Source organism: Argiope bruennichi, chromosome 5, assembly GCF_947563725.1.
Source record: "Argiope bruennichi chromosome 5, qqArgBrue1.1, whole genome shotgun sequence".
NCBI classification, from domain to species: Eukaryota; Metazoa; Arthropoda; class Arachnida; order Araneae; family Araneidae; genus Argiope; species Argiope bruennichi.
Genome location: NC_079155.1, coordinates 133,788,011 through 133,801,387, shown reverse-complemented (window position 1 = coordinate 133,801,387; position 13,377 = coordinate 133,788,011). Strand labels below are relative to the sequence as shown.

Genomic DNA, 13,377 nt, shown 5'->3' with positions numbered 1-13,377 from the left:
AATTTCATCAGATTATTTAATGATTGATGATCATGTTTATTAATATCAATTATTAATACATTAAATATTAAAATAAATTTTCACTGCCATTTTATTTAACTTGATATGCTTTATATTATAATGGAATTTCGTAACTGAATTTTTATTTACATCCTTGTGTGCTGGAAAACGAAAAGTTTGTACAGTTGTGTGTTCTAGAAGATAATGTGCTATTTTAATATTTTCGGTTCATTGATAAATTAAATTATATTTTAATTTCTTATTAGCGGTTCCATCTTATAATTAATTCGAGAAAAAAGTGATCAAAAGATTTCACTATTCCATCCTACTGGTAATCTTGAATAATAAAACAATGACTGAAAGGATTAAGAAAAAATTGAATGAAAAATCTTCAGTTTTAGAACAATTCAAGTTGTTTTAAGAAATTTCTAAAACTGTTTTTATTAAATTCTTGAGACACAATTTTTCTTCTAATTCGAATATTTGTATAAATCGAATTTCAGTGTGGCCCCATCCACTTCAAATGAGTGAAACTGAATTGCGTCATTTAGATATTCTGTTCTTAAATGGGTTTACCCAAATGATTTCCTTATTGGACGCAGTCGAATGATAAGGTAGGTAAGATCTGTTGATGGCGGTCAATAGGTGTGATGGGGAGGATCAGACTGTCCTTGGGTGTGAGACCATCAGGGCCCGATGGTCGTTGTCACCCCTTCTTGTGGAGACTGGTTCGCAAAGGCATTACTTAAAATCCCATTCGCCCCAAGGGAATGAGCCATAATTGAGAGGTTGCCTTCCCTAATCCTTCTGTCGGAGCTGAAGGTTTCAATCAGCGAACTAATTGTCGTCTCCGAAGACACGCTCGCTTATTAGATTTCACGCAGAGGGCGACAAAAACCGAGAGAAAGGGATTTGTTCCGAGAAAATTGTCACCGTTACAAGTGTTTTTTTTTTTTTTTTTTCCTCTTTCTCTGCCTCTGGATCTGGCGGATCTCATGCGCAAATTAGCAGTGACAGGAAGCAATTTTCACCTCTCGCAGTTACTTGGATCTCTTTAGATTTCCAAGTTTGTATCGTTTTTGACACGAAATATGAGTTTTTCCACAATACGGAATAAAAAAAAAAAAAAAAAAAAAAAAAACAGCCGCAATGTTTTTCCCTCGCCTGTCTAAATCAACATATGGCTGTATCACTGTAGGATGAAAGAAGAAAACAAAGACAGTATGAATTTTGTTCTTCTCTCCTTTGACCAGTTAGGACCAAAATGTGAAGCAAATCTATAATTTTAGTGACGAAACCATATGTTAAATTTAATTTAAATAAAGCAATGAGTCATTATGGGAACCTCAACAAAACTTTAAGGAAGAACCTATAAAAAATGGAGGCTAATCACTATCAGAAATAGTTAAGATTACATAAATGGTTATGTAGCGGTAACACCATCGTTCAGTTATTTTATCATTTCTGTCACCTGGTAACTACTCCTTATTTGCTTTCACTCGCGAAAAAATCAAAAAAAAAAATCGGCATAAACATTTGGCCGAAAATTTGATACAGACAATTCGGTGGTAAAATCATTTACCAAATTTCATTCATCTGGCTAATGGTTTCTTGAGTTATGGATGGTATCATTCGAAAAAAATAAATGAGTCACATTTAAGTAAGAAGTGCATTTTTTCCCAATTACTCACGAGATTCTTAAAATAAAGAAATTGTCTCATTTATAATCTCTCATTTCAATGTCTCGCAGTCATTATTTAATTGGGAAATTTCTTGAATTCAAATCTTCGTTTAGACTCGCATGCAAATTTCTCAGACAGGAGTTTCGTAAAGACTATAACAACTTTTTCGCAACAAGTCTGTACATTAAAAAAAATCTTTTACTCGTTAATTACTCATATCTTCGGCCGAATGTGCTCTTGCGAGTGGCATCTTTTTCGAAAATAATTCCTTCGATATTCAGCAAATTATCCGGTTTTTTCTATACATAACGAATGATTCATTCACACAACAGATCAATATCCAATTTTTTGAATGCTTTTTTTTCCCTTCATTAATCTCTGTCTTTTCATAACTTCCTGTTAGCCTATTTTTTTACAAACCGTTCTTTGTTTACTTTCATTAATCCTTGATCCTTCAACCAATCAGAACGATTAGCCTCCTTGATTGGTTGAATGGGCGGTGTCATTAGAATTTTCTAATAAAGCTCGAAACCGAATGAGATGACACAATGACTTATTGTGAAAAAGATTGAGAACAGTGCCGACATTTTAGTATCCCATGAATTTCAAAACACTCTGGAACACATTTCGTTTCTCTTCTTCAAATAAATATAAAATTCAAAACACCGTGCATCACTCGCAGGTTCCGATCCAGTCAAAATGACTCCAGTCACCATGTTACTAAATATCGAGCATATCCATAAATGGGCTGACTGAGCCGAAATTTCTCCTTAGTGGTGTCATAACCAGTATTGGAATAGGTAGTAGTTCTAAAAGAATGCATCAAAACACTGCGTGTTCCAACCCGGATTGACAAAATTCGAACCTGCTTTTGTGGGATCTATAAAATCAAAATGATAAAAATGAAGAATTCTGAAAATATCTTACCTGGGAATTGGCAGTGGGTCGGATGTGGGTATCTATCGTCGCACGAACAGTAGCTCATCTTTGGATCGTCACATACTTCCGTCAGCTCCTGCAGGCACTCCTCTGTGAGAGAGAGAGAATTGCTCACAAAATTGAAGGAAAGATGGGGGGGGGAGAGAAGAACAAACCTGCATTATATCGAACAGGCTTTAAAGGAAGTTCTCAACTTTAATGTATGTGATAAAGATCTGCATACACGAAAACCTTGAAGAGGTATGAGGCGCGTGAGGACAGAACCTGGGACTTTTTGGTTAGCAGTCCAGTAACGATCCGATTTTACCAAAACAGCTGTCCGGGTAGAAGCGCTGTTACTGGCTTATATGCAATTCACCACAACCTGCGTTAAATGAAGGTCGATTTCTGTCTACAGAATGAATCACAATTTGAAACTTCAATAGTATAAAAAAAACAAACTTTTGCATGGCTGGAAATGAGTAAGTGAGGCAAAAAAAATTGTTATGAAAGAAAATATGAGTTGCTTACTAATAAAACTATTGACAAGTTTTTCTTCATAACGAATAGAAATGGTACACAGATGCTATAAGTAACAGTGCTTGTCAATGTATCCGTAAGGAAAAATTATCCAAGTTTTGTGCTTTAATCAGTCTCATACTCACTCATAACTCATACATTCTTTCTCCAAAATTTTTTTATTTCAGCGGGCTTTAAGACCACTTATACCATTGGTTAAAACGCGGCGATCGCCTAGGGCCGTCCTGTCAATGAAGTGTTTGTCCATCAAATGAAGATGTCCCGTATTGATTGGGTAGTCTTCCCTCATAAATATTGATTGTAATCTGAATTTAACTATAAATGTAAATGTATTTTAAAGTAAATTAGTGAATTACTGAAGCTCAAATAAAAATTGAATTAATAATTCAGATTTTTTTCCTTTTTGTGTAGTAAATTCTTTTGATTAATTTAAATAACAATAAAAATTTTATGTGAAATTTATATTGAGTTATGTTATGTTCAGCTATGAATGTAAGTACATATTGGCAAGCATCTCGGAGTGCCTAGCAGTTTTGTATCGACCCTGGTGCACTCTGCCAACACTTAAAACTCCAATTCAGCTAGTTTAATAAAAGTTTCTTAAATCATATTCACAATCATGTGATCAATCAACGTTTCTCTTTCATGACGTTTTAAAAATGTACCTTTAAATCAACAAATTAATCAATCCACTTCTAATCAGTAAATAATGCATTGATCTTTATTAAAAGCTCGTTAAAATTTTACAAACATAAAATTATTATAATAATAATTAAAGATCAAATTGTGAGCCTTCAGAGGCTGAATGACACTTACTGTGGGGGCATCCTCTATCATCAATGGGGAAACACCCTTCGCAGCACCGATGGATTGTGGTATACCGCGGTTCCAGTTTGTGCGTATAACCCGTGTAATAAACAGTCCTGAAACAAAGAAACAACATTAAAACTTAATAGGAATATTTATTCAATATTATCCATTAATACTGAAATGACCTATCTAATTGGCATCAACTCGCATTTCAAAAGTTTGATAGTTAAACCTGCATTCGAATAAGAATAACAATGGATTTAAAACAGTAAAAATGCTGATGTATCTTCTCACATATTGTTTTCATTCTTATTGGGATAGAAATAACAATAAATGTAAAATAATAATATGTAGCATTGAATTGAGTGTTTAAATAAATACGCATTTCAAATGATATATGAAATAGAGAAGTGAAATCATGAGCAAATATTTATCTTATTTATGATTTTGTTAAAAAAAGAAAATTGAAATAACATTATTTGATTCGCATTTTCTAATAAATTTTTCCAAATGTATGTGCCGTAGATCTTTTTTTTTTCGGCCTCCGCCGACTTCAGAAAATATGCAAGACTTTAATTAAAGCACTGGTGCAATAATTAATTTAATTATTGCATCAGTGATGTGAGATAAGCTTGAACTTTTCTTTGAAACTTCTGATCAGTCTGGAAGTTCTTTGAATTTCATTTTAAGAAAAAATATGGAACAGTCATATCTAACATTTCTTTAAGTAACAAATCCCCACTCCAAAGTTGCTATTTTAACTAGCTGGTTCATAAGCAAGTTTCTGAGATTCCAGCACCCGCATTTTCTTTCAAACCAGTTGATTAATTCGTTGAATAAATGTTCTGTTGCGATGGGCTTAGTCCATGTCCCTCTTCATCGAGAATGTGGTTTAGAGCCGAGCCATTTTCATCTCTCCCATGAATGGATCTGAAGCTTCAAGACTATGCGGGGCTTCAGAAGAACGTCTCGCTTCACTGGCGACGACATTCTTTCGAAGCGTTCACAGGCATGAAAATGCCTTTTCAAATATTGTTCATATATGCTTAATTCGTGGAATAACCATGCTTATTCAAAACTTTTGATAATAATTCATTTTGTTCTTTTTTTCATGGTTCATCAGAAGCCGAGGAAAAAATTCCTCGGCTTTCGTACTAGCTCAAGTCTTAAAATTTTATTTTTCATTTAGAGTAATTTCAAACGCCTTGTCTGAATGTGGAAAAATTATGGAGTCGTTCTTAATTCATCAATGACTTTGAAGTGAAATAACTTTAACCTTATCTCAGATAGTGCTACAGTCTTTTATTTTTTATCGAAAAGACATTTCACGAATAATATTTCTAAAGTGAGAACTCTCATGGTTAACACAAGAATTCAATATGATAAAAAAAATAAGATTCTTCCCCTGAAATCATTTTGAATGCAGTTTCATGTTTTCCTATTAGATCTTTTACCATTGTGAAGTCTGAGGCCAGTTTCGAATACCGATGAAAACTTTCACACATAGGATGTCGCAATCTTACCTCTGTATGCCAATAAAAATGGAAACGAATGAATATGATAGCTTGAAAGCACATTAAAAGAGGCTGAAAGTGACAGCAATTTCCCTCGATGCCATCCCACGCAGGCTTGGATTTAAGTTGCAGAATAATTAAGGCTCACGTTGTAAAGCAGTCTGCAATTTTCTTAAACATACAAATTTATTAGGTTTCTTTCTTCCAAAATAAAGAAAATATGTTTGTTTATTATCTTTCTTTGTTTATATCTTCAATACAGTTTTAAAGCAAAAAGAATCGCAAATCAATAATTAGTTGAAATTTTTATCTTACCAACAGCTTACTCTAAATTAATGAATATATAACTTTAATTTTATCCTCACGTTCTCATATTTTAAAAAAAAATCCACGTTATTTTCTGCGTTTTGTTCAAAAGATTATACATAATGCCTATCTCTTAAATTTTCAATTCTGATATTCAAATGAATGATAGTATTATAAAAATAATTCTCGTTTTGAGCTTAATGATTCACAGAGCGTTGGACGAAATAATTTTTTTTTTTCTATAATAATTTCCCAAGTAATTTTTGTAAGGAAGGCTATTTGCATTTTCTTTCGTACAACATATACTTAAATACTTTCCAAAATGTGCACATGCAGGTGTGTGTTAATGTAAGTGAATTAGTTTAAAGTAACTGAACTCAGAACACTTAAAGTATTAATTAGGTTAGTTAAAATACCTAAAACAATTAAATTACAGAACAACATAAAAAGAAAATTTTATTTAATAAAAATATAATTAAATCAAATAAATCGTTGAGAAATTATATCCTTTTTAAGGCGTTACTACTAACAAAACGATACTTTCGTTTTGATGTTCTCACGAGACATTCAAGAATCCAACTACAGACATTATTTATTCACCCTGAGAACTGAAAACAGACAGACATCCCGTCTTTGTATTTTATATATATATGCATCACACATCCATCCGTTTTCGTGTAAAGATATCCAGCAGGGTAAGATGTTGTACCTGGGCTTGTAGTCGACGCACCACTCGTCTGAATAGGGGCAATTGGCCTTCCGGATCCTTTCGATCTTCGTGTATGCGCGGAGGCACGGCTTTTGAATCTTCACCATCTGCATCACATTGTAAGTACATACGTGGGGCCTGCAAGAGACATATTATCATCATCATTACAAATCTACAGTCAGAAGACTTTCTATAATTTATATTCTTGGTTCCATTTCTATTCACTTTTTAATAAATATTTGGGGATTTTTCATTATGTCCTGCCATTTTTATTCCATTTTTTAATCATTTTTTTATTTCATATATAAGTAAGAAGTGACTGAAAATATATCCTCAGATTAGCGCTGAAAGATTTTTTTTAATAAAATCGGCATTAAGCGAATTTTGTTCAGTCAGTGAACCATTTCCATAAAATAATTTCACTTCATGGATGGTACGAAACACAACGAGTAAAATTTTATTTCAAAAAATTGTCAGTATCTTCACCTTAAATTATGTGTGCATCGAGGGAGTGTCGTCACTTGATAAATAAATTGGTATTTTAAAACTATTTTCTCATGACGCCATTGAAACCCATTCCATTTCTTCACCTCCTTCCGTGTTCACGAACCAGTGGGGTGGGCTCGCCAAAACTTTCTCACAATACAGGCGAATTTATGTTTTTTTTCCCAATCCGTTCAAATCCAAATTTGACAAAATCACAATTGCAGTCACAAAATCCCATGCCAAATTTAATATCTTTGAGTGATCGTGTTTGAAAGATCCTTTGTAGGATTTGACACGACATTTGATGCCTGCCTTCAACGCAGATATGAAATCGGCATACCGAATATTACGTTATCTTTGTTATGCTATATGTTATGCCTAGCTCTCCTCGCTCACTATCATGTTAACTTACACTATTCGGAGAGACACACTTTCTCTGAATATGGTTTGCTGATACTTTAATAGAAATCTATAAATTTGCTGTTAAAGCCATTATCAAAATCTCGTCCGTCTTGCTCAAAGCGATTCCGAGTTATTTTCGTCACAGACGGACATTTTCAAAAAAAGGGGTTTTTCGAACTCAGGGAGGTCCGCAGTGTGGAGATTCATCAAAAGTTCGTGTTCGAATTTCCGACTATTGCAAAAAAAAAAAAAAAAAAAAAAAAAAAAATTCGTATTTGAGAAAGTAAAAATGACTTGTTCATTCTTAAAAGAGTGTTCAATATTTCGAGGCAGCCATTTTTTAGCAACAGCACCAGATGCGAAAAGGTAAAAACGAACATTCTGCGTTAAGAAGGTTAACCACACAATGTTCCGAAGATTGAAGAATGCGGAAGATTTCCAAGTTAAAAAGAAAACTTAAAGTAAAAAATCGGTGCGAAAGATCTGAAGCATGGATCTATTCAAAGCAAAAACCATAACTCAAGAGAAGAAGCTTCCGTCAACAATTTTTATCTGCTTTATTTCCAGGCATCGTTCGGCATTGGGAAAAGTTTAAGTAAAACACCGGATAGTTTAGATGGATTTAGTTGACGTAAAGCAGTGTTACATAGTTTATGGCAAATTCTTTTGCTACCTTGCTCTAGAATATAAACAATACCTTTTTTTTTGAAACTGTGTTTTCTTAATATATATATATGTGTGTGTGTTTCGGCAGCGAAATAGTTTATGACAGCGCTGGCACAAAAATTTTTAAGCGCTTTTTTTTTTTTTTACTTAATTAGTTTTATGTTTCTAAAGTTGGAATTCCGTGATATTGACATATTTTTGTTTAAGAATCAATTCATTTTAAATAAAATTTCTTCCTTTAAGAAGAGTGTCATCTACCAGTAACAGTGAAAAAAATCGATTTAATATTCCATATTCATTATAATACTGAATTATGAAATATATTAAAAACTAAAAAATAAAAAAAAATATTTTGTGAATGCAGGAAAAGATTTTATAAAAAATACGACCGTCTTTCTTACACAAAGTCTTTCTTTCGTAAAAGTATTGAAAAGAATACTATAATGAAATGAAGCTACATTGAATATAATTTTAAAAAATTTAAACATTCAGGGGAAAATTAAAAATTTGTTATAAATTGTTTTTAGTACTGCAAGTGAAGCAGAATATTATTTTTTATCGGTGCTTTCACAAGTCTGTTTCGAAATCCATCTTTCTATTAAAGGTAATTTTTTTACTATTTTGAGTGACCAGAATCACATAATCAAGAAGATAGCTTCATAAAAAAATTTATTTAAGTAACTTTATAAGATTTCAAGCAAAGAAATTTTTTTTTATTTATCATTAATTACTTTTTAATTACTGCAACTTAACATCGAAAGATGTGATATTCTATCAAGATTATGGAATTCCATCGGATTTTAGAGTTCATACATATTGACTTATACTTGACCTTTCGGATTAAATCGGATAAAAATGGGAGATATATATTTTTTTCTTAAATGGCCTTTGCTGAGTATTTTCTATATGTCAAAAGAACAGGACACATCTAATAATGTTCCTGAGGATAGATAATATGGCCGATGTTGTCACTTAGTGGTTGCAGTTAAATGTTTTCCAAAACATGATTTTGTTACATCAAAATGGAAGTTAAGAAATGATCACGGTGGTACTCCAAGCTATGGAAGAGGAGACCCGGGTTCATTTCTCCGTCCTTAATTTGATTTCTTATCTTTTTTTCGTGCACTTCGAGAACTAAAAAACAGAGTGATGTTGAATGTATTAGGATGTCTAATGCTTTTTAAAAATCTAAATCTCAAAATATTTATGATTCGTGAACTAATCATAAACTGTCCCACACAGAAATAAGACCGTTCATTAAAAAAGTAAACTGGTTAAAAGTTTAATTGTATCGATGTTCCATTTGCAAGTAACACAAGGTCTATTTCAGAATGGACCCGCGAATTTTGAATCTGCCAATGAGGAGGAATAATGAGTAATGAGGATGAGGCATTAGCGGGAAATTGCCCTCTCCAAGCTCCCATTCAACACCAATAAACAGATTTTAGGCCACAATGGCAAATTTGACACGCACCAGGATCATACAGACATGAATCTTTTCGAACCCCGCTGACCGAAGACTCCCCGTGTATGTAGTGGCTGGTGCACGCATGAATCTGTCGCGACTACTAAGTCCTCCAAGCCGATGCAATAACACTAGGAGTACTGGATCAGAGGTGATCGTTCTCTGATTCAGGTCTAAATTGCGATCTGTGGATAAATTGTATGAATCCGCCACTAAAAAGGGTTTGACGCATGAGTAGCTAAGACGTACTTTGGCCCTAGATGGCGCTACTGAAAAATAAGAAACGCTCTCACGGCTTAAAATCTCGTCTATAACAAGTGCCATAAAAACAACAACACATGAATCGTTGGTGGAGTCTTGTTTTGAACCTGGAAACCTCCCACCACAGAGTCGAGACTTTACCATTGGGCTCTTGCGACCCAACTAATTTAAAAGAAACTGGTTTACAGTTAATTACGCCCACCGGGGATAAATCTTTTAATCCTTTTTGTTTGAATTCTTCTTCTGTTTTGTATTTTAAACAGTAGTGAAATTATTGTTCGCAAAACATGTCGTCGGAAAAATTTCTATAGAATTTCGTCGATCACGGTCTTCAAAATCTAACATTATTCTTTGTTCAAAAGTTTATTATTTATGTATAAGCGAAAACGTTTTACCCAAGTTATCCCGGCAACCCAGTACTAGAGTTATTTTGAATGCATTTTAAACGGCTTTCTAGGCTATCTGGCTCATCAAATTAGCATTTTATTAAAACGAACAATTTTTGTAATAATTTTTCAATAGCTGCACTTATTTAGAAAAAGTGACTTTCAATTCATAAATGCGATTATTTTTAACATGGACTTTGTTGTCAACTTTAATAACCAAATTCCTACGCATACTTAGACAATTTCTAATAACAATGATTTATATTGCCAGTTAAAAAAAAAAATCTTACTTTGAACAAGTTTAACATTTAATACCTAGCAGATTAATTATTAAATGCTATTGCAACATTGTTAAAAGAAAATCAAAAGAACAGAAACAAATAAATTTAAAACATTCAATAATTTAAAATGAAACATTAAGACATTGACCAAGAAAACAAAATAGTGCGTGCACATTGCACTGATAAATAAACACCGCAACAATAAGAAACATATAATAGTTGTGCCAAACCAAGATTTAATAATGAAAACATGAATGATTAATCGATCCATAACTCCTTTCCAATAAACATCGCTCTTCAATAAACTCTGCATCAGAAGCTTATATTAAAAGCTCAGCCCGACCCAGAAGGATTCGGATACTGGAATTCATTTTGAACCAGATGGCAATTAATGAATTCAACAATGTAGTCGACTCATTATCATCGGAGACCATAAAACAAAAGGGCAAAGGCGGGCCGCCCCGCCGGGCTCGAATCGGCGGAGATAAAGGCTCAATGGGGTACCAGAACAAATTGGCTTGTCAAGTTGTTGAGATCCACCATCCATCCAATTGGCCGCAAGTAAACAAGGGTGAAGCCGATAGGAGGTTAATGCCGGATCGGAGTTTCTATATGCTTGATTGCTGAAACGGTTGCTACTGTAAATTCGTTTCGCTGTCGCCGTAAAATCAATTTTCGATGCGGTGCAATCAGCGAGGGGCCTCTGTGGACCGTAAATCTTTACCTCAAGCTGGGCCCCCTCTCACTGACGGAATTGTTGGAATGCCGAAGATTTACGATGAAGTGGAAGTTTTTACGGACTTGGATATATGACTTTCGATTGTTCATTTTATATCCGTGATGAATGATATGATTCTTGTAAATATAAAGTACAAAATTAGACTTGTTATCACTAATCATCTGAGATATCCCGCTCTGCTTTTCCAGTGAAAATACACTATTAATAAAAGGCGACTATTAATGAAGTACATAATAAAGCAAAATATTATGTTAATGTATCAAATCAGCTATTGATGACTACATGGTGTAAGCGAGAAAGTAAAAATATGGATTGCGTTATTAGCAAGTACAGAACCTACGAATACAATGTTATTTGCACGTAGTCATCACTTGCATGTTTAAGCGGCCAACGATAGAGAGCAGGTTCTCGTCTGGTCGATTCACTGCAAAAAAAAAAAAAAAAAAAATTTCTTTTTGGCCACGCTTAATACTTAAGAAGGCGACCACCTGAAAATCCCTCCCCTGCCTTATTCGGACATTTTTTATTTTTAAAGAACTGCAATGTTTGTGGATACCCTGCTGACAGATAAAATGCTAATTACAAGAATTTAATATTCTGCACTTTTTTTTATTAGCTTGACTCATTTGATGTGAATAAAGATGGAGTTCTGTAATCAATTTTTCATGCGACTGAGTTTTGGAATTTAGTATAGTTTTGTACTCTTGATGATAACACACTATTTCGATATTTTCGGATTTTAATTGTAAATGAATCGATAAGAACTAATTAAGACTAATAATAACTAACTTAGAACTAATTTAAGTAAATTAGTTCTAATTTAAGTAAATTAGTTCTAAGTGAATGTCGTCACTTAATAGTAAAAAGTCAAAAATTAATTAAAATTTCATAATATTTATAATGGATTATAAATTAAATTTAAGACTACGAAAAGAAAATAATTAAAAAGAAGTCTATTCTTTATTTAATTATCAAAAAAAACTTTATTTTTTTAAATTTCTTGAGCTTAGATGTTAATTTGATATGAAGGAAAGTAGAATAGGAGTTATTGTAAAGTTGGCTGAGAATAAACTAAAAAAGAAATAAATAAAATATTGAATTTCAAAGACATAACGTGCAAAAGAAAATGATCCCAAACTCAAATTTGCGAATATATCTTGCAACTAACCCAGAATCGGCCTCGTATCTCGACAGATGACTAGTGCTGTCGATACTGCTTCTTCCAGTGATGGCGGGGTGGTCGGCTGTATGCAAGATGAGTAGCGTGGACCATAGCAACTAGGTCAGCAGGAAAATGGGCGGGGATGCAGAGAGATATTTACATTAAATTTGCTTGCTTTAGCTTTGTGACTTGACAAAACCTTTAATGGCTGGTCATTCAGCACTTTTCACTAAATTTTGTCAATGACGTCATAAGAAGATTCAAAGTATTAACTATGCATTTTCTTGATGATTATTTAAAATTTCTTGATGATAAAAACTTTTAGACAAACAAGAACGTTAGGATTGTAAATTTAAATTAGGAATTTAAAATGCAATGTCATCACTAAATATTTCAGCAAGTACTTTGTCTCCAGAGAACTATATGAAATTCATGAGAAACCAGAAAGTAAGAATTAATGCGCTATATGTTTCTACTGAAATATTGACAAATCTTACAAAACAGCATTAAGTTTCGTAATTTCTTAAGCAAAATGAATAAACCTACAGGAAAAGGTAAGTATAGATGTAAAAAACTAAGGAGGAAAATTTGCATTAGCTGCAAGTAAATTTTAATCTGTAGGATTACGATTTCTGCAAAAATCACTATATATTATTAGCAATTTTCTATTAGCATCTATTTTACGTAAAGCTAACACTTATGCAAATAAATATTTTTAAAATAAAATTTATTATTTATTTGCATATCTGTAATAAATTTACTGTAAAAATTACTTCATTATAAATGTCATAATAATAAAATTTTGCAAAATTTTATCATCATTTGCAATTTGTATTTTTAATTAAACTGAACACATTAGAAGCATCAAATCTCTTAGCTTTTCAAGGAATTGCATTCTACATCATAACATTTTTTAAAGATAATTTTTTTGCAGTGTTTATACAAAAAAAATTAAATAGATTGAGTGGCAATTCGAGGTCTTAACATCTTTTATAATTTCAATGAATTGAAATGGCAACATTAATGATAAAATCATCTATCTTCATTGGA

At 32.8% G+C, this 13,377-nt stretch overlaps 1 protein-coding gene across 1 annotated transcript in view; it reads right to left on the bottom strand.

Annotated features, from left to right (window-relative positions):
• LOC129968987 (multiple epidermal growth factor-like domains protein 6) overlaps positions 1 to 13,377 on the bottom strand; it is a 442,865-nt gene that overhangs the window by 216,567 nt on the left and 212,921 nt on the right. The window contains exons 2-4 of the mRNA XM_056083379.1: positions 6,480 to 6,617; positions 3,957 to 4,063; positions 2,610 to 2,711 (exon numbers count right to left, since the gene is read on the bottom strand). Coding sequence (XP_055939354.1) covers positions 2,610 to 2,711; positions 3,957 to 4,063; positions 6,480 to 6,617 — 347 coding nt within the window. The remainder of the gene's footprint in view (positions 1 to 2,609; positions 2,712 to 3,956; positions 4,064 to 6,479; positions 6,618 to 13,377) is intronic.